The sequence below is a fragment of the Desmodus rotundus genome, chromosome 13 (genome assembly GCF_022682495.2).
Source record: "Desmodus rotundus isolate HL8 chromosome 13, HLdesRot8A.1, whole genome shotgun sequence".
Classification (NCBI taxonomy): Eukaryota; Metazoa; Chordata; class Mammalia; order Chiroptera; family Phyllostomidae; genus Desmodus; species Desmodus rotundus.
The window spans coordinates 8,898,399-8,924,588 of NC_071399.1; the positions used below are offsets into that span (position 1 = coordinate 8,898,399).

The 26,190-nt window shown below is 42.7% G+C and overlaps 1 protein-coding gene across 2 annotated transcripts in view; it reads left to right on the forward strand.

Annotated features, from left to right (window-relative positions):
* SNX25 (sorting nexin 25) overlaps positions 1 to 26,190 on the forward strand; it is an 81,180-nt gene that overhangs the window by 15,658 nt on the left and 39,332 nt on the right. For both annotated transcript variants that reach the window (XM_045197088.2, XM_024562685.3), the window contains exons 2-5: positions 6,877 to 6,961; positions 12,222 to 12,438; positions 17,721 to 17,893; positions 18,932 to 19,118. In XM_045197088.2, coding sequence (XP_045053023.2) covers positions 6,877 to 6,961; positions 12,222 to 12,438; positions 17,721 to 17,893; positions 18,932 to 19,118 — 662 coding nt within the window. The remainder of the gene's footprint in view (positions 1 to 6,876; positions 6,962 to 12,221; positions 12,439 to 17,720; positions 17,894 to 18,931; positions 19,119 to 26,190) is intronic.

Genomic DNA, 26,190 nt, shown 5'->3' on the forward strand with positions numbered 1-26,190 from the left:
CTTTCAGCATCCACTGTGTTTCGTGTACCTGCGCACTCAGGTACGGACTTCTCCGTCCTCTTTCCTTAGAGGTGATGTCTGCAGCTCAGCGGCCTGTCTTCAACACCATGTTTCTTTAGGGAGGAGGTTTTATTCTCTGAATTTCAACACGCTGATTTCACATGGAACTGGAAGAAATAATTTTTATGATCTAGACCTAGTCTGGGGCAGATAACTTTCACTCACAAGTTAGAAGGGATGTAAAGGTTCAATTCCATTGACTTGCACTTCCGCTTTTCTGGAACTACTGTTTTTGTGGCACTAATTCGTCTCATGCACACTCGGCATCTCGTTCACCTGTGTTAGCTGGGCCACTCCGCTCCGAGCTCAGCTTTTTGCTTCAGCAGCATTGTGGACATAGAGATCCTGCTGAATCAAACTACCAATGTAATGTTTTTCTAATCAGGTACTAAATATTGTATCCCCAGTTTTTGTTTAAAGGCCAGTCAACACATTAATTAGGAATGGCCTTATGCTGTTCCCGAACATGGAGTATAAAAATAAGACAGTAATTGTTTTCATTACTAAAGATCCCTGTGGAAAAAGCCATTGTATGTGACTCATCTCGTCGTGGGGCTACACGGGAGCTCTGAAGCAGGGACAGCCGCGCTGGCTCCCGTGTCATTTACTTGCAGTGGTTGCAGTGAGCACTCTCGTGAACGAGAGTCATGTCTGTAGTACACTTCAGTGCGTGTGAACTGCGCACCTCCTCTGAAATGATCTTGTGGGTTGACGGTATCTTTGAATAACTTTTCTTCCATGACTTCGGCTGGCGGGCGAAACGTAGAGAAGATGCCAGAATCGGAAGAATATTAGAATTCCTAAACACGGCTTCCCACAGTGGTGTAGCTCATTAGTCACTTGATTATGAGCTTCCATCAAGAAGCAATTAGGCCCCTGGAGCACAGATAATGTAATTCACTCACCTTTGTTTCTCGAGTACTGAGCTAAGTGGTAGACACATACAGAGTCCGCAGTCAGTGTTAGGTGCTTGTATGGATCGATGGAAATGTGGTTCAGATCATGTACCCCTGTGCCTTCCCCTGTGAACTCAGAATCTCCATGGGAGCCGGTGACCGAATGGCTACAGCATTTTTATTACACAAACCTTTCAGGAACGCGAAACGCTAATGTCAGTTTTTAATTACATTTCTAAGCCAATTTGCTCTTCTTCATTCCTCTCTGCCAGCCCAAATATCTGTTCTGTACTTGCCAGTTTAGGCAAAGTGCTGTCTGCCTGTGTGCTTTCAAGAGTATGTTATAATTTCAGTTTCCAAATCTGTGTCTGATTTGAAACACCCTTAAATTTCTCTTGTAATCAAGTGGAGTGTGTTTTCTAAGCTTAAGATTTGAGTCCCTGACATTAGAAATAAAACACTTTTTTTCCTTCCCTTGAGTCTAATTCTTCCAACTGAATGGAAAAGCAGTCATAAGTATGTTAATCCACCTCAAAATCTACCTCTGCTGATCATTTAATAGAGATTTTATTGTGTTAATACTCATTTTTCTCCTAGGAAGCAGATTAGTAACCATCTGATTAGCCTCAATTTGTTGAAAATTAGTAACATTTTGATTTTATCAATGATAATGGCTGTATATGGCAGTATGTGCCAGGCATTCTGCTAAGTGCTTTCTGTGAGCCAGCGGTTACAGACTAGCCGCCCATAGTTTGAATATGGCTTATGGTTTGGCCTGAACAGTGCAAGGAGTGTTTGGAGTAACGATGAATTACTTGGAGATGTCATCTGAAATTTTTGACTTTCGTTCTTTGTTGCAAAGAATCAGAGCACCTGGCCGTGCAGCAGCAGGGACCCCCTTAACGCATTTACATTCCTCACTAAGCTCCTGGTGTGTTTGGTTTTTTTCCCTTCTGGACCCCTGAATTAGTCATTGTGTTTAATCCTCTGAGGTGCTGTAAGCCCACTTAACCTAGAGGGGGAAGTGGCCGAGTCAAGGATCTCTCATTAGGAAACTGTGCTGTCAGACTTGAGAGCCGTCGCTCTTTCCGCTCTGCCCGCCTCCCTCCCAGCTCTGTAACGCGGCTGCTCAGCCTCTGTGTTGGGCATGACTTCCATTGCTATGTCACCGTCTTTTGTCCGGGTCTCAGTGACAGGAGGTGGCCTCTCGCGTTTCTCAGTCTTTTCCTACCTCCCTGCGGAAGAATAGCTGTGATTCCTTCCTTTCTTTGGTTTTAAATAAGTAACTTTTTAAGGCTGAGGCAGAACGTGATTGGTTTGAAAGGAGCCATGGTTTTGAGAACACCAGTTGAAGAAGGAGCATATTTGCCATGGGTCCCAGTAGATGGCCAGATGCTGGGAATATCTGCAAAGACTCGGCCGTGTGACAGCTCCATGCGGTCAATGGTGATGATTGGGGGTTTGCGTGTGTTTTCCTAAGATAAATCCCTGCTTCCATGGCTTCACAAGAAATCATAGCCATCACTCCCGCAACTCTGTAAAGTGTTTTTCTTTTTGAAATAAACAAAATACGTTAAAAAAAAGTTAAGGGTACATGTGTCTAATGAAGGAGAGAGGCAGTGGGCACGATGGGAATTGGAAGTCGTGACTGGCTGTTCTGGCCCGCCTGTGCTCCCACGGGGAGCAGCACAGGAAGCAACGCCAATGTCACAAACAGTGGGCAGTGAGGTGTATGTCTGGGCCAGATGCCAGATTGTTCCTGGGTGTTCAGTAGCTAATGGCGTCAGAGTACCCAGATCTCTCTGCACGGAGACTCAGTGGCTGCTGTTTCCTCGGGAGATGGCCTCCACGGCCATGATACACTCGAGTTGTCTCCGCTCTGACACAGACACTTTGAGTGCATTACGGTCGTGGACCAAAAGCTGGTATTCGGGAGTAAACATAGCTGGTATGTTCTAGGGAAAGGGATTTTTGATACGGCATCTACTCCTGGATGCTGAGGGTCTAATTACATATGTGTGTTAGAGAAAAGCTCCCAGGTTTTGCCCTGTCTGTGGAAAGCATTTCTAAAATGAGCATTTATATGTTGAGACCTCTTATTTTCTTTCTCCAAAGAACTCACTGAGTGATTAAAAATGACCTTGGCATGTTGGTTTTAGGTTAGATTTAAATCTTAAAATTAAGCCAGATTTCATATATTTTAATTAAATGAAAATTAAGGCATATTTTTTTTACCTGACAAAGGGTACTACTTTAACAAAAGCTTTTATGAGTGAATAGTGTGGTATGAATACTAAAAACTTAAAGTGAGAGCTGATTGACAGGTCAGACTATGTTTGAGGTCATAATGTCCGAATTAGGATATTGAAGATTTCTATCGCTTATCCTTTGCGACAGCGGGACAAGCACACTTAATTTTCTTTCATCTCTCCTAAAACTGCTATTTTAGGAAAGCGATTGTCAGGAAGAGAGGTAGGCTTTACCTGAAGAATGAGACCTGTGATTGTGCAGATGTTACTGGAGGTAGTTAGCTAATTATTAATTTTAAAGAAGTGGAGAGCAAAGGGAATTAGACATTGAGTTTAACAAACAGGGGAGCATGAGCCCATTTGCTTCACCAGGAAGCTACAGCTTTTCATCCTCCAGGGGATCATAGCGTTGCTCCACCAAGGGGCTTACCACTCCTTCCGCCCCCCTCCAGTACCAGATTGCGGGGGGAGAGGGCGCAGCGGGAGGTGCTTGACTAAAGAGGCCCGTCAGTCTAACTAGGGGATGGACCCATTGCAAAGCCTGCAAAAGCCTGGGAAATTGATTGCTTCTTTGGAAAAAGCACCTGGTCCATCCCAACCCCAAGCTAATGTAATCCCAGAGGAGCAAGGAAGTGCTCTCTCTCTCTCTCTCTCTCTCTCTCTGTCTCTGTCTCTCCAACCCCTCCCCACCCCTCTGCCCCGGGGATTTGCCCCACCACTTGTGTCTTCTCTCCATGTGGGTCTTAGCAGCTGCCACATGGACTTCCCATGTAGGCTCTACTGGGGAGACTGAATATCTCAGCACAGCAACGGATTGCAGCTGGGAGCACAAGCAAACTAGCCAGATGTTGGACTGAGATGAGCTTAATATGAAGCAGGAACTCTGGACACTGGCTTTTGCTTGTTCTTGCTGAGGACACGGTTGGACTTTTTCCATGGCAGGGCAAAGGGAAATGGAACATTGGAAACCAGGGAGCAGCTTCTATTTCCACCTGAATAAATCCTCTTGCCACACCAGTCTCCTGTGTGGGTTCTTGGAATGCTTTCCTCGTGATCCCCTAAAAGAGCCTAATTGCCACAGGCAACACAGATACGGGAAAGTTTGCGAGTGTCTGCCATGCGGAGTTTCTTTTTTTCAAACCTATAAATAGGAGAATGAAGACATTTTCTGCCCACTGACCCCTGGGCCACAGGAGGCTATTCACATTTTGCATCTGTTTTAGCTAGCTTTCTTCCCCGCCACCCCACCCTTCCTATTCCCTACCTCCCTATCTCTTTTTTCCTTCCCCCCCCTTTTCTTTGCTCCTTTTCCTTTCTCTCCTTCCTCTTTTAGAAAAAGATTTTATTTATTTTTAGGCAGAGAGGAAGGGAAGGAGAAAAACATCTATGTGTGGTTGTCTCTTGTGTGCCCCCTACTGGGGACCTGGCCCACAACCCAGGCATGTGCCCTGACTGGGAATCGAACCAGGAGCCCTTTGGTTCGAAGTCTGGCACTCAATCAGTCCACTGAGCTACTCCAGCCAGGGCTCTCCTTCCTTTTTTTCTTTTCTTCCTTGGGATGATGATTAGTAAGTTCCACCTTTGTGACCTGAAAGAAATGAAGTATGTTGTGACAAAATTACACTGTGTAGGACTTTAGACACGAGGAGATCCTGGCGCCATGAAGATTAAATCCCTAAGAAAGGAATTTCCACGCATAGTTACACGGTTATTCTTGGCCCGTGGTGTCTGCTATCTTTCTGTTCTCCTCACATACAGACTCACCATCAGTCTGTGGGATGAGGTAGGGATGAAGGACTGTTTCTTTCTAATAAGGGGCCGTGACCCCTGGGCATGGGGGTCTGGGGAAATCCAGAACCAGATTGGAAAATCAGATTTGACAGAATAATAGGCCTTCTACTTAAAGAGCCAAAAATGGAAAATGTTAATCTTGTTAGCTTTTTAAATTAAAGAGAATAAATTAATTCCTTATTCAGATACAGTCATCGTGACAACATATGTTTATATACATTTTATATGTAAGTGTAAAGCAGAAACAGAAAAGGAATGTGCAGGCAGATGGCAAGAAGTAGTAGAGCGAGGCAAAAGAAATTCGACTAGGGAGACAAAAGAAATTAAAAGTAAGAATAAAAAACCGAGGTTTTGAAGGAAATTGTGAAGAGAGACACCAGCGCAGAAAACCTGGTTCTCTCCCGTCCCGTGAAGGCCGCTTCCATGTCGGTACCCCCGGTTCTGGGGCTCCTCAAACGAGTGCTGCGCCGTTTTGGTTCTGTCATCCGATCGGTGACGCACACTAAAACCACCTCGCCCGGATCCGGGAAGCTATACCTGCCTATTTGTCAAAGGCCTGAACAGTTGCAATTGAAGTTATGTATCCGTATAGTGCTCTAAAAATATTAACTCAATTAAAAAATTGTCCAAAAAATCCATAGATTGTTTAAATAAATATCTTCCTGATGTTCTAAAAAACACTAGAATTTAAAAATGATAATAAAATGTACTGACCACTTAATTTTATAACAGGTTACTCAGGGAGTAAAAAATAGTTTGAAATGATTGAAAGTGCATTTCTTTTACGCATTAAATGGCTTTTGTCTATAGGATTATGATTATTTAAGGTTTTAAAAACATTCCATGGGAAAGTAGTGAATGGTATGTTAATTTGTAGCATAAAGAGATTCTTTTCTTTCATGAATATAACTGTACACTTAAGGCTTTTAAAAGTATTTCAACTAAGGAATCTTAAAACTATGGCTTTTTGTTTATTTTTCATAGCAGTGATCACAAAAACAGATGGCAGTGTTGGCACTTGACACAGTGGATAGTGTGAAACTGAGCTGGGGTCTAGAAATTGCCCAGTCCCAGCTGGGTGGCCCAGAGGCACGGGGTGGCCTGCAGCTGAGTGGGGGTGGCCTGCCTGCAAACCAAGTGATTTCCTCAGGCCTGTTCGTTGCTGGAGGGCGATCGTACTGTTAGCCATTTATCTCCTTAGTGATGTGACAATGCTAGTCAAGCACTTGTAATGTATACAACGCACAACAAATAAAAATACTACGCATTTGAACACTACTTAGTTGCTTTTTAGCCTCCAAAACCAATGAGTAGGCTCAATTACATTATACATGGTTTTGATCAGTTTGGTATGTGAACACTGAAAATGCTTTTCCTCTTTAACGTTGTCTTACCAGCCCGATAGTGGGATTTTAATTCTGTATATTCTCTCCTCCATCCCCACCATTTTTTTTTTTTTTTTTTTGCTGAGCAGTATTTAAAATTTTTAAAAACTTGCTGTTACATAGACATATATTGAGTAAGAACTTAAAAATCCTATGCCCCTCCGTAGAGAAAACCACTTTTAATAGTTTGGTATACATGTTTCCAAACATCTTGCATGTTTTGTACTTTCTACTGTTCTGTTGGGTTGTTTATTTCCATATTGGCCTCATACGTTTTTGACATCTAAAAGGGAAAAAAATCCTTCCTGAATTCTTTTTTTTCCAAAAACTTTAAACTGACCTTAAACATTTATTTACTTTTCCCAACGAACTTTGTAATCTGATAAGCTATATCTTACTGCTTGTTTAGATGACATTTCATACCTTTGATTTTACTTTTATATATGATTTAATCATTTAGTAATCTGTGTCTTATCTCTTTTTCTTACATGTCAGAGTCCTGTTTATGGAAACTCTCAAGAGACAGTTCAGTCTAGAAGGGCAGTGATTTCTCACCAAATGGATAAAGCTCTGAAGGAAGGTAAGGATTGAATGGGAGAACATAATCGCCGTATAGAGAGCACTTCGTTGTGGTATTCCAAAAGGACACTCATCTCTAGCAAGGTTATCTTTCCTTCCTATCTCTGTATACTATTAGGATTTTTTTCTTCATGAATTTTTGTGTGATGACTAAATAAATATATTCATGTTTTGGTAGAACAGACAGGATTTAAACATTTTATTAAGTAGGAATTTCTAGGTCACCTGAAGCTAGCCAGCCACGTGGAGTGTGTTTCACCATAGGAAGCAAGGCTCTGTTCTCTGCCCCCTAAAGTACTCTCTTCTTTTAGATGTAACCTAGAGAAGATGTAGTGGGAATGAATATATACTCTACTCCAGCTCACTGATGGACAAACCAATTGACCAAAATAAGGGGTAGCGACCAGCCTTACAAAAGAATGAAATTTGTACTGAGGAAGGTTGAATGGGGGATTGCGGAAGGTGTCATATTGTTACACGTCTCTAGGTGGGAATAATGCAATTGTAAATACTAAAGTTTAAAAGATAATATATTTTGACTGAATTAAAGTTCAAAAGCTATTTTTAAAATTATATTTCCAAAAACACTGACAATTTCAGTTATATGTGCAAAAAAGGGTGAGTTTTTCAGGCACATAGGAAGTTAAGAAAGAACTAAATAACTGGTACATAAGCAAGTGTGTTTTGCTGGCCGTAGTTCACAGACATCACCTTACGAACATTTGAAAGTGAATACTGGGTCAGTGCAGAGACAGTTGGAAATTGTGTGGTTTCACAGAATCTCAGAACTTTGGGGACTGTAATTAAGCTTTGAAAATATTTCTGTTATATTAGTAAAGTATGATGACTTTGATAAAACATTGGATTTAAAATTTGACTTTACAATTACTAATCTCAAAAGTAATTCTTAATTGCTTTTATTGAGGTAAAGTTAATCTACTTTGAAATGCACAAATCTTAAGTGTACAATTCAATAATTTTCAGAAGTGCCTATAACCATGTAACCACCGCCTTCATCAAAATAAAGAATGTTATCGCAGAAAATTTACCTCATGTAGTTAAATAAGTGCATCTAGCAAATGTTTTATTTCAAATATTGTACTTTTCATGTCTAGAATTTCTTTGGTCCTTTTTTGCTTCTCTGCTGAGATTTCCCCATCTGTCATTTATTCTGACCATTTTTATCTTTAATTCCTTGAACATATTTATAATAGCTACTTTAAAGTACCCATATGCTAATTCTAGCATCCAAGCTGTCTTGGGGTTGGTTTCTATTGATTGCTTTTCCTCTTAACTGTGTGTTACTTTTTTGGGTTTCTTCTCAGGTCTAATTATTTTTAACTTGTGTACAGAACGATGTGAATGCTACTTTCTAGACATTCTAGATTCTGTTATCTTCCTCTGAAGAATATTAGTTTTATTCTAGTATGCAGTTTAACTTTCAACTGATCGATCACCTTGAAGATATTTGATTTTATACATTTTTTGAGGGTGACTCGATTTGGATTTTGTCCTTAGTCTAAGTGAATCCGTTAGTCCCGGGACTTAGGCTGGACTCACCTATTTCATGGTCTTCCCACAGTGTCAATGGAAGCCACAGTCATACCTCTGGCTTAGCAGGACTCCACCTCCAGACTGTATCCCTGCAGGGGAAGCAGTTGAAGTGTCTGCTCAGCTCTTTTAGCCTTCCAGAGGTCTCCAGCTCCCGCTGGTCTCCTTGTAGTCCCACCCCCGTGTAGTTTTAGTTTAGAGTCATCGGCTGGTTTGAGAGTTTGTACCCAGGTTTTTGTGGCTTTACCCTTTTTGGTATTTCCTACTTTTATTTCCAGCTGCTTTGGCAGTTTCTAATTCTGTTTTTTGATATCTTAAAAAAAAAAAAAAAAAAAAAAACAGACACCCAAACCAAAAAGCAGATGTTCAGTCTCAGTTTAATTGCCTACATGTCTAGGACCTTTGAGTCCTTCAGGGCGAAGTTGTATAAACGTGGATTATACGCAGTATTAGTTCCTTCTTTCAGGGGTAGATGCCTTTTCAGTTTCTGCTTACTTGGACTGTTTCCAGTGCCTTTAAATAGTTCTTACATTTTTTTTTCAGGGTTCCTAATTGTTTTCTGTATGAAGGTTAGTCTGGTATAAATTCTTCCACCATCCCTGGACCTGGAACTCCCTCCTTAAATTTTTAAAAATTATTTTAAATTGTAGAAAGTACACATAATGTAAAATTTCCTACCTTAACCATTTTTAAGTGTAAATTTCAGCAGTGTGAAGTACATTTTCATTGTTGTGCAAAGTCTCTAGAACTCTTTGATCTTACAGAACTAAAACTCTATACCTATTAAACAGCACTTCCTACTCCCCGTTACCCAGCCCCTGGTAACCACCATTCTGCTTTCTCTCTTCTTGGATTTGACTCTTAAGTTCCGTGTGTAAGTGGAATCATACAGTGTTTGTCCTTTTATATTTAGCTTATTTACTTAGCATAACGTCCTCAAGGTCCGTCAGCGTTGTAGCGAGTGTCAGAATTTCCTTCCGTTAAGTCCGAATAACACTCCATTTGTTGCATATACCACGTTTTGTTTATTCGTTCATTATCCGTCAGCGGCACGTTAGTTGCTTCTGCCTCTTGGCTGTTATGCATGATGCTTCTGTGGACACGGTGTCTCTTTAATTTTTTAAGACTCTGAAGTGCGGTTTCCCTGCACTCCGGCGTGGCATGTTTCTCTAGGGTGGGCCAGTTTGTTTCAGAAGTAATTAGGGGAAGACATACAGGGTAGGGCTGAGACCTAGCTGACAAAAACCAAAACAGAACAAAACAAACAAACAAAAAACAAAACCCACATTATCCTCAGGCTAATTCCTGTTCAATGATTTCTTTCGAAAGAAAATATTATCCAAAGCCTTTGGGTAAGAGCTTTACTTAGTTACACTTTTCTATAGTCATTTTTGGCATATTTTTTAATGTTTACAACTTGCTGTCCTTTGTTTTAAGCCAAATGATTTCCAAGAGAGTTGATGATTATATGATCTACCAAAGGAGAGCTGTAGGCTGTAATAAAGGTGGTTGTTGAGAGTAAAATTTATGCGTTTAGCAGTAGTTATTAAAAAACACCATGAATATTGCAGTAACTATGTATGGTACCAGCCGGGGTGCTGGAAATATTGAGGGGAACACTATGTAAAGTATGTGATTGCTTAGCTACTAAGCTGTACACCTGAAACCAATACAAAATAAAATGGAAAAAAAAGCAAACACAGGAGAACAAATTTAAAAAGACGCAGAGAATACAGCCAAGAGAGTATACTTCTCCTCCTTAGATCTCTGTACCAGTGACAGCTTTCCAAGCCATTCAGACCAGTCCCCAAATAAAATAAGCCTAGAATTAACAAACGTAGCCTTCAAATTGCTGTTTTACCAAGGTTAATGCAATATTTTTAGTAATAAAGTACATTAATCACATAGCCCTTGCCAGCATATTAATAAACTTAATATTCTAAAGCTTTTCTATACAATAAACAAAATAATTATTTAAAATATTTATTAAAAAAAAACTAACATGAGACAAATTAAAACCAAAATTGCCTTCTAAAAATTTTGGACATTTAATTTAATAAGGAATTAGAGCCTAAAAATGTATGTTGGGAAGGCTAAGAGGTTTATAAGCATTTAGAAAATCTGTAGTGATTATAATTTGCATCTCTAGAGTATTTTAATATACATTTCTAAACCCTGGTACCAGTATATTTAATTGAAATTTTGAATATTATTAGCTGTTTTTAGTAGACTTGCCTTGATAAAATTGAGGGTCTTTTGGTGTGCTTGCAAATTACAAAAGGGATGCTTGTTAAAGCTATAGCAATTTGAGTTCAGTTTATATGAAATGCTTAAGAACATTTATTTAAAAATTTCCCCTGGCCCTGGCTGGGTTGCTCAGTAGGTTGGAGCATTGTCTCGTACACCAAAAGGTTGAGGGTTCGATCCCCAGTCAGGGCACATGTGTGGGCTGCAGGTTTGATTCCCAGTTGGGATGCGTACAAGGAGGCAGCCAATTGATGTTTCTCTCTCAAGTCAGTATTTCTCTCTCTCTCTCTTCCTACCTCTTCCTCTCTCTCTCTCAAATCAATAAATGTATCCTTGGGGGAGGATTAAAAAAAAAAAAAGAATTACTAGCTTGTAACATGGGGTTAACTCCTAAGTGGGAGCGGGAAAGAGAACTCTGAGGAATAGGGGGCTAGCAGGTGAATGGGAGCACTATCCCGAGGGCCATCTCTGAGGCCGAGGCAAAGCACTTGAGGGAGGGGTGCATTTGGAAGAGGAGTCCCTCCCCGTAGAGAACTGAGATCCAGGCCTCATTGGAGAGGGCGAGGCCTTGGCCCACATGATGGTGGAGAAGTTTGGGGAGATAGTAGAGGCTGGGGGAAGCCACCCCCCATGTGCCAACAGAATTCTCTGGGAAGCTGCCCTCTGGGTGCTGTTGGAACTTGCTGGAGGTGAGCACCACCAGTGCCCCTCGAGCTGCCGTCTGCTGCACGTGCAGAAGCAACCCAAGAAGAGCACACAGGGACCAGGAAGAGAAGCCCTTTCTGCCCCAGGGTGCCCCCAGCACCCTCTACTGATAAAGCATAATAACATTATACCGGTTGGCAAAGAAGAAATGGATACAGGGCTGAGCTCCAATATCAGGGTGGGGCAAAACAGGGTGAATTTGGAGCTGCGAGGCAGCAAATGGATAAATTAGTACACTCCATTAGTATGTTGTCACTAAGATGTTCTATTTTTAGGTAGTTTGGAACCCGATAGACTGTTTAAAAATTGGGCTGCCCAAGAAAATCCAAGACATAACGCCATTGGTCACCGTACTCCAAAACTTCCAGTTAGATGAGAATCTTTCATTTTGAAAGATTATGTGTTTTTTTGTACTTTCTTTGTATTTTATTTAATTTTTATTCTTTTATTTTATTTATTTTTAGAGAGGGGAAGGAGGAAAGAGAGGGAGAGAAACATCAATGTGTGGTTGCCGCCTGTGCATCCCCCACTGGGGACCTCACCCATAATCCAGGCCTGTGCCCTGACTGGGAATCGAACCAGTGACCCTTTGGTTTGCAGGACGGCGCTCAATCACTGAGCCACACCAGCCAGGGCTCTACTGTATTTTCTATATTTTAGACAGTGTATATTAAACAGTGGGTGGCCAGTATTAGTGCTGTCTTGGTCTTTGCTTCTCTCATCTAAGTTTTGCTCACTGCTTTGTTCATTCCCGGTAGTGTTTGACTACAGTTACAGAGATTACATTCTGTCCTGGTATGGGAACCTCAGCAGAGATGAGGGACAGCTTTACCACCTGCTCCTGGAAGACTTTTGGGAAATTGCCAAACAGCTGCACCACAGACTGAGCCACGTGGATGTGGTTAAAGTTGTCTGCAATGACGTCGTGAGGACCTTACTCACTCACTTCTGTGACCTGAAGGCTGCGAATGCCAGGTAAAGGTTCCAATACGAGCAGCCTCCCCCTCCTTTTTCACATGGAAATACTGTGCTTACTGATTCAGGGACCACAGTCAAGACTAACTCTAGAATACTCTATCTCTTGCTGACACTTGGCTTGAAATGTAGACACATTGAGGGGAATAATTATAGTGTTATGATAGAATAGATTTTTAAAAAATACCTTTGTAATAGCAAACTGCTTTGTAGACTTGTTTGCGAGTAGCTCAAATAGTGAAGTGAATTTTGCTGAATCAGCACGATCATGAAGTAATTTATAGTATTACGGATACCTAGAAGTAGAAAATTAAAGTATACTGTTTTATACTGTAAAGAGCATCACTGAGTTTACAATATTTAGAAAAGTTCAAATTTTTTTTTTTTTGGTGAGCCCTGTGTTAAGAACATTACCACATCCTGAAAATCGATTTTTAAATGGAACCTAATATTGGAGCTTGCGCGATACAATTAGAGATGTTTCGATGCAAAAATGGCTAATATTAGGCTTGTTAGCCTTTTGTACCGTTACATGGGAAAGGTCTGTGCCTTTCAAGCAATTGCCTTTGGAAGAAGACTCCAGCAAGGCCATTTCTGTGCTGGTAACAAATCTTACCTTCTTAGGTTTGCTGATAGGACCTTCAGTGAATGCTTTGCTCTTGAGTGAGTGCAAGAAGGATGAATTATGCACTTCTAACCTGCACATACAAAGTAGACTTGCTGAAATGGGGAGCCTTCTGCCTGTTTGGATATGGACCCAGCTGGAGTAGAGACAGGGCTCCCTATAGTTAATTGGCCTATTTTCACTGATGTTATTCTACCTCCACTTTTAGGGAAGAGATAAAGTATTTGAAAAATACATAAGGGGGTGAGTAAGTAGCCTTATTAGGCAGCGGGTAACTCATAATTTTTTCTAAGAAGGTCTGTTGTGTGAATTTATCAGGAAGCAGTCTCCCTTCTGCCCTGCAATGTTGCTCGGTGAGGCCTGGTTGCTAAACACTCTTGTACAGCAGCTGCCGGCCGTTCTCAGCTTATTGCCTCTTCCCCTATATCGTCTTCTGTCCCGAAGTCTACCCGGCATAGGTGTATGAGATCAAAGGGCACAGAGCCATCACACACCTACACTTTTCCAGCAAACTTGTGAAAACTTGGACCCATAGAAAGAAATACATCTTACATCGTGACCCAACTTCATAAACAGTACTCTTATTACATGTGATAACTGATACATTTTTGTTCTGTAACCTTTTTTAAAAATGGTGGTTGAGACTAATAAATTCTATTTTGTTCCTTGTGGATTACAACCCATGGTCTAAAAAAATTACTGTGCAGTGGTTACTATATTTTTGGCCTCAGGAGTCCTCTACACTCTTAAAAGTTATTAGGAACCTGAAAGAGTTTTTGCTTATGGGATTATATCTCGTGGTGTGCTGGGGCCAGCTTGTCCCGGCTTAGGAGAGCTAACTCTGCACCTCTCTTCCTTACTCTGAGTTCAGTGACGTCACGTACTTGGCCTGTAACTGGCCGTGTGAGGGTACGTACACTGTGAAATGGGTGAATGCTACAAATGAGAGCTTCTCTTTCTTTCCGTGCCCGTTGAAGAGCCAGTTGTTAAACATTTACCAGCTCACCACTTCTTATATCTGTCAGTATTTACCATGTCAGATAATAAAACTAAGAAACTTTAAAAATGCAAGAATAGGCAGTATCCTCTCCATTAACCATCAGGGTGATGATGTCATCACACCTTGCAGCCTCTGGAAAACTCCACTGTGCTTGTGAGGCTGAGAGTGAAAACACAGATGACATTTTCTATTACTGTGAATATAGTTTTGACCTCAGGGGGCCCCTGAAGGGGTCTTGGGGACATGGAGGAGTCTCCAGACCAGCCTTTGAAAATCGCTGTTGATAGAGAAATTTACTTCAAGTAAGGGGGCATGTGAACTAATAAGGAGAGTGAAAGAGGTAGGACTCGTGGTTACCTCCCCACAGGCTCTAAGCCTCGGCCTCTCCTTCTGAGGGCTCAGCAGCCCCTTGGAGCACCTGCTCATTCACTGTGGTGTCCGGTACATCAGGTGCTCCGCAGCTCTCCCTGGCAGACACTGCCCAAGACTTGGATTGAGTGCACGCTCATTTTAAGGTAAAGTATTTAAATATGGTCCAGTAGAGGAAAGTATTTTAAAATCAGTGTTTTATTCCAGTTAGAAGGCTGCTGGATTTAGGTGTGGGAGAAGAGCAAGTGGTTAGAGAAATTTAGTATTTTTATGATTATCTGATTTTAACATTAAAATATAGTTTTAATTGAGACATTTACCATTTTCTGAAATTACTGCTTTTGTGAATAATTATGTCACAGATAAGGCATCAGAATAATAGAAACAGAGGATTTATTTATTTTTTAATTTTTTAAATTTATTTTTAGAGAGAGAGGAAGGGAAACACTGATCGGTTGCCTCTTGTACGAGCCCTGACCAGGGACCGAACCCACAACCCAGGCATGTGCCCTGACCTGGACTTGAACCCCAAACCTTTTGATCTGTGGGACAACACCCGACCACCTGAGCCACACTGGCCAGGGCAAATTGACTTTATTTTAGAAAGTTCTTTTCTTTGGGCTTCTAGTTGTCTTCCATCCAGGGCAGATTTATTGTAGGGACGTCTAGGTTATGCCTAGATGCTCTCGGTGGTGATACTTACTAAGGAAAAGACTCTCTCGCTGTTCTCTGGGATTATGGAGATTTGAGAAGTGCCAGTAGGTCACTGGTGTTTTGCATATACATCTACATGCAAAAGCAGATATGCTTTCTGCAGATATGCTTTCATGCGTGCCCCGGGGGTGACCCCTGGAGAGCTAATATCTGCCTGTGCGTCATCTTCTACAAATCACACAAGGAGACCGGTAGACAGCTCATTTAGGTTTGATGGCTAGGTCTGTACTTGCTGGCCCCAGGTAAATTGGGGCACAGTCAGTCATCTCCATGACTGTGCCCATTGGCTGCGAAATGGCTTGGCAGCCTGGAAGGCTCTGGTTGAATTGGCCACCATCAGACAAGAGAATAATAAATTGCGTTAATAAAAGCAATACACCCTCTGGCTGGCAGTTAGGCAGTTGTGTGGAGGCAGCTTTCCGGTCAGCCTGTGTTTATTTCCAGGCCAACATTCTGTTGCTGCTTTAAGCCAATCCAGATGACATTTAATTCTTGCCTCCGCTTCCACTTCCTTTGTCCCATCTGTCTTGTTCCGGCGTGTTTCAGGAAAGTCTAAAAACAATAGTTTTTTTTTATGTCATTAAATCGATAGCATCTTTAATTTTGTAGTTTCTTTACAGTCTCTGTGTTTTGTTTACCAGTCAAGCACCGGTATGGTGTTTAAGGGGAAAAAATAATGTTTTTATTCACACATTTTCCTTCTTTATGGCTGCAGTTTGTCTTTCTCCTCTTACCTGCGTGGTCTCTGACTGCGGTATAGTGTGAAGAGCCTGGACTTGAGAGTTGTTTTCCCCATTTGTTACCTCTGTGACTGGACTGTTTACTTCACCGCTCAGATCCTTAATATTCTCATCTGTAAAATGGGATGATCATGTATACTTCCTGGTGTAGGTGGGAAAGAGAAGTAATAGTGCACATAGGAAATCTATAAAAGGTCCTCTTCCTCACCCAGGGCACGAGGACCCCAGGTAAGTCATAGAACTGCAGTGAACAGATTCGTACTGACAGGAAAAGGTGCTGCGGCCAGTCTGAGGACTGCAGTCCTCCAGCAGCGAGAGGGGCAGCTCCCGACCTAGACTCAGCCGTTCAACTTGTGGTTCTCGGCTTCTGAAGCGGCACCTGATGTCCACTCACCAGGGGGCATCATGGGAATATCCTGCTCGGACTTTGCAGAGGGCTCCCTTTCCTTTTTCCAGAGATCAAGCTTGTCTGACCGACCTTCCCGGCTTTGGCTCACTCCGAAGGTTTTCGCCTAACTTAGCTCTAGGAGGGAGAGGAATTTGTGGAAGTCTGAGGACCAGGCTCCTTTCATTGTCTGTCTTCCACTGGAACAGAGAAGGGGTGGTGTGCAGTTTGAGAAGGATTTTGATATTATTTAAAGAAGTGTCTCATAAAAGTGGGATTTTTTTTAGCCAGCTTCCCACAATAATATTAACCAAATATATATTTTAAAGTGTCACCCTTAAAAGTGCTTGCAATGACAAAGTAGCATCTAAGTCTTACAGAACTCTAGCCAGCAGCATAGCTAGAGTTTAAAGTTATTGAAGGTGACAGTTAAAAAGGTCAGCATATATTAGTATATGTATGAAGGCTCGCTCCTAAATCTCTGCTCATGTTGTTGGCTTTGCACGTTAGGGTCGAATCCCTCCAGTTTGCTGGAGAAGACAAGGAGGAAGCCTTTCTTTGTCAGTGTACATATTCTAGAAATTAGTCTATTCTCGTGCAAAAATAAATCACAGTTTACCTCCGAGAGACACTGGTCATAACGGCTCCAATAGGCACTTAGTTGTTTCACTTCCCGTGCAGAACCTGGTCTGCTTCCTCCCAATCCATTCAGTGGTTGTTTTTTTTTCTTCCAATATTGGCCACGAGTTACTGTAAGAGGCCCATCAACTTAAAAAAGTTACCTCCCTACTGTCAAGATGCTGTAGGAACAGGGGTATAGAAAGTTCTCTCCATTCTTCCTCCCTCAGATCCTTCAACCTAGTGGCCCTCGGGTGGGGACGGGGTCAGTGCTGACAGGGCATCTGTGACCCGGGTTGGCAGAACTAGTGGGAAAACACTGGGGGGCCTCACAGAAGGCAATTTGCTATTGAATTACGTAGCATCCAGGCTTGCACCCTCCCCTCAGCAGACTTGCGGTAGATTTTTAAATCCCATTGTCACCCAGTCAGGGAAGCTGGCTGGTGCCCCTGGTTTATGCTTTGTTAGTGTTTTTTTTTTTTTCCTTTGAAAAGTGAAGCTACAGATCACATTTATAAAGAGATCTAGGAGACTTAAAAATAATCGAGTTAAAGAGGTGCTCATGCCTTTCTGGACTGTTGCTATGATCTGGGAGTTATCTGTACCTATTGGTGCTGCTTAAGTTTGAAATCCCAAAAGGCCATGCATTTGCATCCAGATTAGTCTGTGGTTGAGAAAATTCTTGACCACTGGTATTATTGAGGAGTGGACACAGTTATTAAAACCGACGCATTGCCCACTTGAAATATTTTTTACCTAATAGCCTAAAACTGAATTGTTTCTAGAATTTTCTTTCCTCCTTTTATCCTCTCTCATGTATTTATTTTGTAGACAGGAAGACCAGCCGAGGCCTTTTGTGCTGCATGCATGCTTGAGGAACTCGGTTGAAGAAATAAGATTCCTGCAGACGTGTTCTCGGGTTCTGGTGTTTTGTCTCCTCCCCTCCAAGGACGTCCAGTCTCTCAGCTTACGCATAATGCTCGCAGAAATTCTCACGACAAAAGGTAGACTTTCATAAGTAATTGATGTTACTAATCGTGGTGGTAACTGTGCAAATGAATGTGCTGCACACTAGTGTGATCGGTAACAGGTGACAGGAACCCACACGGACCTTGCATTCTGTAGGACGCAGGAGATTTAGAATATTTTCAAAATATTAAGTTTAAGTGTCCCTCGAGAGGGCATCGTTTGGCCATACGTGATGGACAGATTTTTATATAGCATCACCCAGTGCAGAGTACGTTTTGTTGTTTATTTTGACAGAGCATAACCAGCCCTATGCCCCTCATAGGAAGCATCCGTTTGGGATAGCTTTTGAATTATCCAGGCCGGTAACATATACATTAATGAAAGAGTAGCTATACTCAAAGTCCAGTGTGCGTTTACTTAAAATACTTTTGCTACAAGATTCGTTGATAATGCCTATATGTAATTTTGTGAACTTGGAATAAATTTTTTTAAAAAAGGAACTGTACCATAATATAATGTGATTACTAGAAAAAAGTGTACCCATGGACATGCTTAGCCAGAATAAGAAACATAGAAGGAAATATGACCTAAGAGAAAATTTTCTATCTCAGAATTTCACACAAATAACATTGCATTTGCTAGGCTTTGACTGACTCAGTATTTCAGGTTAGCCATTGGTACCCAGTAGCTGATGTAATCAACCACAGAGAAAAGAGGAACTTTTGAACCTAAAGTTAATAGAATGAATTTGTAATAGTGTCATTGACTTTTTAACAACTTCCCCCTTGAGGTCTGCTTTCAGCAGTGGGGAGAAGGTTGATTTTCATCTTTGGGCAGACAAATGTGTCGAGCCTTCTAAAGAAAATAAAAGGAAAAAAATCAAAGCACGTAATTGTGATAGCTCTGTTAGTAATTTGGGAAAGGCAGGCGTGTTTGGGGGTATGTGTGTGTCTGTATGGTCCCCATTTGGGTAGTTTTAAATGTTCCCCGACTGTGGATTCGGTTACGTAATATAAAACCAATTCCTTTGAAGAGCAATACCCTTTTCAGTTGTGCCGTCTTCCGCTCCGCAGTGCTGAAGCCTGTGGTGGCCTTACTCAGTAACCCAGACTACATCAACCAGATGCTGCTGGCCCAGCTGGAGCGCAGAGAGCAGGTGAATGAGCATCACAAGCGAGCCTACACCTATGCTCCTTCCTACGAAGAGTTCATCAAGCTCATTAACAGCAACACGGACGTGGAGTTCCTGAAGCAGCTCAGGTATCTGGTGTCCAGTTAGAGCACCACAGTAGCTGCTGCTCATCGCCTTGCCTGGCTGGGCAAAGACAAACCTGTCTGCCAGGGAAGCAGAAGTGAAGGAAGTCTACGCATCTCACCTTCAGTGACAGCTAAATGTATCCGGCCCCTCTTCTAGCAGTGGAATTCGTTTTTTCTAAGTATGGTGTTCTTTAAGTTCTTAGGTGAATAGATTGAAAGCTGTCCAGCTGGTAGGAGTATCAGGCTTGGCTACTCTGGTACTTTCCTTAGGAAAGCACTGGAAGGAGAGGATGGTGTTTAAGATTACGTTGCAGAACGCCGTGTTGATTTTCGTTTGTCTTAGAACATGCAGAGGCCCAGGTTTGGGAATAAAGGGTTCTTGAGTAATTGTTTTGAGAGAACACATTTGAAATAGACCCCAGAGTCTCTTTTGTAGGAAAGTTCAATCTGACGTATCGTACTTGAGATATTTTAGGGGTGAGTGTGTGTTTTGGTGTTCTTCTTACAGTAAGTGTGTGCACATACAGTATGATTCTGCGGTGTTGGGTGGCACGTGGGCTTTCTAGGCTTCTGTTTCTCTAGTCACTCTGTGTTTAGTGTCTGCAGATGGTCATACGTGGGGAAGCGAGGGAACTCTGGCACTGTCAGATGAAAACCTCTGTCACTTTGCTTCCAATAATTAATTTTGGTAAATCACTGATGGAAAAGTAAACATTGGCTGAAATTGGATCTTTGGACTATTTGAGGTTTTACACTTGTCTTATTTGGCCCTGAACTAGGGCCAACATTAAGGTGCGTTACAAAAAGGTGCCAAAAGACTTAAAAAAAAAAACCCGGAACTCATTGTTTTGAACAGTCAACTATTGGCAGGTCCTTTAGCATCATCTGTCATTCTGTCTCTGAGCACAGTTCCTCGTTTTAGGAATGGCTCTTAATAAGACTTAACGGTTTATTTTTTCAAAATATACTAACCAAAGGCTCAGTACTAGAAATGCTATAAATAGCTTAATGTTGGCAGTTCATCCCCTGGTAGGTAAAGAAATAGCTCAGCGAGAATTGCCTTTTAAAAGCAAAATCATGGTGTCACCGGCCCAGGGCCATCGGAACCCCTGCATTTGTCCCTGTAGGAGTGGCGTGGATTGCCCCAGTCTGCGTGGCCAGGGGCTACACGTGATGTTCTGATTTCACAAGCTCCCTCTAACACGTGACGGAACGAAAACTGTAGGATCACTTCCATCTTGCTCTCACATCGCTTCCTCTTGATCTCGTAAGTACGGCAGCACAAGGGGGCCCTACAAAAGAAAGCGGCCCTCTGAGCACAGGGGGACTTAACGGGCAGCGCAAATGCTGAACTGAAGAATGGCCTTTTCAAGTATTGGGAGAATTCTCATACCACAGAACTCATGGTTTTACAGTATACTGACGGGTGAAATCGCTCTCTGTCAGACTCCTGTCTGGAGCTGACATCCGGGGGGCTAACCAGCTGCTCCAGTCACGGTCCACGCCGTTCTGTCGTCCTGCTGATAACGTGAGAGCGCTGTGCTGCCTGACTTTCTGAGTGCTCTGGTCACTACTTTCAGCTCGCTTCTCATAAAATTTTAGGATTGGCTGCCCAAGGCAGGGCACGTGTCTTATTTGGACTACAAAGTTGATGAAAGTGTCCACTTTTGTTTGATACGTATTTGAGAGACAGATGCTTACTCTAACGGAACAAAAGTCACTCAACTCGGCTAGGTTGGAGTGCATTAAAAACAAAGAAGCAAGCCAACCTGGAAGGTAGTATTTGAAATCTGCGGTGTGTGTTTTTTCTGAGTCGGCCTGAGGTGCTTTCACAGTAGGATTCTAGAGCTAGTCGAACTTCCTTCAAATATACTAACTTAGTGGGTTTTTTTTTTAAAATTCTGGCTGCTTATTAAAATCGCCCAGGCTTTAAAAAATTACAGTTGGATATCTCGCTTCCTTGGCTACTTCCTGTCCCTTCCAAGAGGTGGAAGTGAGGATGTGGTGACTGGGTTGGTATGAGACTTTGAATCTCCAGGCTCTTCTGGTAGAAGCAGCGATCAACTCTGTTAATAAACCAGGAGCCAGACAATCTGAATGGCACTGATGGCGGATATGAAAGGGCAAGCTGAATAGATTCCCCCCATCTCCCCGCCACTGTGGGTGGTGGGCCAATGAGCACAGGCGGGGAAGGCAAAACGGAGCTCAGAGCTCAGCATCCATTGGTGGAGCTCCACAGCTACAGCCTGCCCAGAGAAGGAAGTGTGTGTTCCTTTATTTTGAAGATAAAGCTGGAGTCAAAGTAAACGTTAAGCAACAGAAAACAAAGTTCTGCTCTTAAAAGTACCTGTTGGAAAGGAGTGGGCAGACTGTGGCCCGGGAATGCAGCTGGTGCGAAATTGTTTAGTGAATTTGTAAAAAGTGCCCTAATGAAAACTATTTGCTCCCACATGAAATGGGAGAGTTTTTATGTAACTGGTTGGAGTGGAACCTGGGGATCAGCATTTTAAAAAGCATCCCAGGGGATTAGAACATGCAACTAGTGCTGAGAATTTCTTTTGAATGGGATATTCTCCCATATGCCACCAACCTGAAGTCTTGGCTAGATGCTGTGTGGCATCGTTCACTGTCCTGAGTGCTGTTTATCACTGTTTGAGGTGCATGGTAACTCTGGTGAGGAGAGTGCTGATTAATCAGGGTACCTCCTTATTCTGCCATGTTATTGTAATAATCAGAGGCCTTCCTGAGGTGTATGTGTAACCTCAGGTTTCTCAGTGTTGGTAAAAATGACAGTTTGGGCTAGATATTAATAATTCTTTGTTGTGGGGGCTGTTCTGTTTATTGTAGAATATTTGCTGCATCCCTCGCCTCGTCCCACTGGCTGCCACCAGCACACCCACAGTTGTGACAACCAGAAATGACTTCAGACATTGCCAGATGTCTGCAGGGGGACAAATCACCCCTGATAGGAGCCATTGGTTTAACCCCATGAATAGATTGGAGACACTTATATTAGTTAGGACTAGATTCATAGAATGTCCACAAAACAAGATGATTTACCAAAGCACAGCAGGGTTTTTCTTTCTGATACAAAAAGTCTAGTAGGCATTCCAGGACTGGTAGCGAGGGGCTCCACTCTCCTCTTGGGCCCTCCAGCTCGCCGCTCTGTTGTCCCAAGCGTGTGTGTTCCAGAGGCCTCCTGGCCCAGGGCGTGTTCCGGAATGCCATTCATCATGTCCAGGAAGCAGAATGAAGGCAAGGAAAGGTGGTGGCAAAGGTCATGCACTGGCTGTCTTTTCAGGAAATTTCTGGAAGCTGTTATATGACACTTCTGCTTGTATTTTATTGATCGTCTTACTCTGGCAGCCTCAGGCTCCGTTAAAAATGGCGGATTCTATTACCAAGGAAGAAAGAAGAACGGATTTGGGGTAGGCAAATAGCTGCGTTTCGACAGGACTGCGTGTTGTGTAGCTACGGTGAAGCAGGATAGCACTGGCAGGGTGGCACACGGGCTTCGGAAAAGTGCTCCTTTCCCGGCCTGGACATTCGCCAGGGTTAAAGAGACGCTGCACAAAGGTTCAAGAAGGGAAAAATGGACTTTGTTTTTAAATTACCGTTTGTTGAATGTCTAATAAGTATTAAGCATCATGTCGGGTTCTTTATGGTCACCACTGATGATTATAACAGCCATGTGAATTAGGTGCTATGGTTGAAGAAGGGAAAGTGGCTTGCCCTGGATCACATAGCTAATAAGCGCTGGAGCTGGGGTTTGAACTCAGGTCTGTCTGACTTCAGGTTGCATATGAAAAGCTGGGTGTCTTGCCAGCCAGGCGGGTAGAGACAACAGAGACACACAGCCCCAACCTTGTGGAATTTCATGTTGGTGTGGCCATAACTCTCTACGGTCTGAGAGTCTTTGCAGGCGCTAATCCTTGCGTAAGAAAAATACCACCATCTCACGATGGCGGTCGGCTGTCAGAGAAACGAGTTGTAATAAAATCCGAGCAGCCTGCCACTGCCGTAATTTCATCTCCTGCCAAATCTTTATTAGATTTTCTAGTTCTGGATCGTTTATTTCTGATCCTTCAATAGAAGAGCAACATGGAAAATCTGAAAATAGTAGAGAGGACATTCTACTAATGAAAGAAAGATTTAAAATTAAAAAGATAAAGTTTATTTGGCTTGGAGAAGAGAAGCAAACCTTTTATCTAGTATGTACTGAGGTTGATGGGGTGTTTTCTGTTTTGCTAGGATAAAGGAAGAGGCAGTGGGAATGACGAATAGATCAAGGTCAGAGATCATAAGTAACAGTGTAGTGAGTTATTGAGGGGGGTTGCTAAACATTTTTTCTTTAGATATTACGGGGATGGATTTTCATCTCCGAATTAGTTTAGCTGCATTTGCGCATGAAGGTAATATATTCAGAACACTATTAAAATTCTGAAAATTGCATGCATGTGTGTAAAAGAATTTAAATCATTTGAACGTTCAGTGTTTTGAACAGTGATTCTGAAACTACGTTGTGAATCACAGGCAGTAATGAGATTATGTTACAGAGGAACAGGAAAGAAAAAACTGCATACACCTAAAGACTGACTAATGCGCCATCAGCATGCAGAAGTCAGCACAGAACAGACGTCTAAGGAAAGGTTAGCGTGGGCGACGGAGAGAGGAAAACCACAGTGTGGAAAACAAAGAGAAGCCCAGCAAGTTTTTATAATGACAACAAATAAATAAAACTTTAATTACGAAACCTCATTAAAATGTGAGGCTGCCTACGAAAAATATTCTAAAAGGTGTTACAGTTTTATGAAAAGAAAAATGTACATTGACTTCAGATTATAATGCTTTCTGCTGGTGTCCGAGAAATAGCAGAGGACACAGAGTGGGGAGATAAACATGTCAGAAGGCACAGATTACTTTCATTTAGGAGCACAGATAACTAAATAGTGGCAGCAGTGTGAACTTCGGTAGGAGAAGGGGGCGCTTTGGTGTAACGAAGGTGAGGCTCTCCCTGAAGTCCGTGGGGCTCTGGGGGCGTGGTAAGGTGTACGTGCAGTCAGGGGCACAAGGCAGGGTGGGCGAAGCACTCAGCCCAGCGTCTGCCTGCTCATCATCGTAAGCTGCTACAATTGTGTCCCTATAATCATTAGACCAGGGATTACACTGATCAATTACGAGTGGCCCCATGGAATTGGGAGTTTGAGGAGACCCAGTAAGTAGCATGCCTCTCTCCATCCTGAGGTCTGTGATGTCTCAGGCCAAGGAGTAAGGCCAGAGAAGACCAAGATGCCACTCTATTCCTGATGGATCACAGGCATTGTGGTCTATCTATGTGAGACTCTAAAACTGAGTCTGAGAATGGGGCATTTCCCCACCTAGCAATGCTGGACCAAACAGGCAGCGCGGGAGCAGAATAGGCCTCCTTGTCCCTGCTTCTGCCCCACCCCACCTCCCTGGCAGGCGCAGAGTCCCCTGGCCGGCCGGCCTTGGAGGTAGAGCACACATGCTTTTGGGGGGAAGGAGAACGGAGGGCTGTGCTACACATGCCCAGTTCCTCCTGCCCTGCGATGGGATTGAAAGCCTCTTCCTTCTCTAGGGAGAGCGGAGAGGAGGGAGTGAGCAGTGGGGAGAGGCCAGGGCTGGAGCTTCTTAGACTTAGAATGAAACATCAAGAGTTGGGGGTGGAATGGGCTGGATGGGGAAGCTTTTTTCTTTATAAAAACAAAGCCTTTGATGCTAAGCCCATACTCAACAGGGAAGAATTTTATGATTCACAAGGTCTATTAAAGGAACGGTAGTGAAGAGTGAGAAAGTGGTGTGCTGGTAATTTTAAAACTGGTTTCCGTGTGGAGGGGTGAGAAACCCTGCCTTAGCATTTGCTGATTTCTGTGTTAACATGCCAACCACAGCCAATTCAATGCTTGAAATAACCAGACTGCCTCACTGGAAGGGTTGGGTAAAAATAAATTTTTTTTTTGGCATATGTATGTAATGGATCACCATGTAACAATGGTCTTGCTTGCGTCCAAGTATTCAATAATATTGGAAGGTAGTAACCATAAATTGATAAATTAAAAATACTCTAAGGCAGTATTTCTAGCATAAATCCAGTCTTATAACAAAATACCATGTTTGTCTAGAAAAAAAGCTTATAAAGCTATACCAAATGTTGTGATTAACTTGGAATACTGTGTTTCATGTATTTTCCAGTTTTCTTCAATGAACATATGTTCTTTAGAGAAAGTAAAAATTGGCTCAGCCTGAGAAAGTACAATCTGCCCATCCATTTATCAGCCTGGGGGAACAGATACTAAAGGCAGCTTCACAGTTAATAGGAAACAGTCTCTCTTTCAAGGACACGCAGCAGCTGTAGCGTGTCAGAATGGTTCCCTTCTTTGAGTGACTTCTTTTTTATTCAGTGAGAAATCGTGCTGTCTAAAATCTCACCTAGACTCTCGAGAACTTTACTGTTGGAAATTCCACCAGCAACAATGGCACATCCACCCGTGCCGGAGGATTGCAGTCACTTAGACACAGAGAAGCAGCCTCCTTTATCGCCGTTTGGTGGAGCTGCCCATGAGGGGTTTCCAGCCCAGCATTCCATGACTCTCTTAACTGCTGTGTCCAAGGAAATGGGACTCTGGACCCTCCTGAAAGTGACCTCTTTCCACAGCCCTGCGTTGAGCTTATCCCACTGCCACTTCATGTAAACTTCATCTACGCTCTGTCCTTTCCCCAGCCCCACGGGAGCTCTGTCTTCTCCTTGTGTGGGAGGCGCTGCTGTGGGTCACACACCTGACTTTGTTGGGCTGCCGTGACCCTGCTGGTCTGCGGTTCATTAGGCTGAGGAACTCACTCGTGTAGTCAGGAAGAAAGTAAGGCTACTTACAAAATTCTCCTACATATTTAACAAACACACACACCATCTCCCCAAATAGTGCATATCGAAAGGGTCAGTAGTGGAGTTAAGCAACAATCGTAATAGTTAACATTGAACTCCCCCTGTGGGCAGGCACTATGCCAAATGTTCTTAAGGTGTGATCTCATTGAATCTTCGGAGCAACGCTTTCAG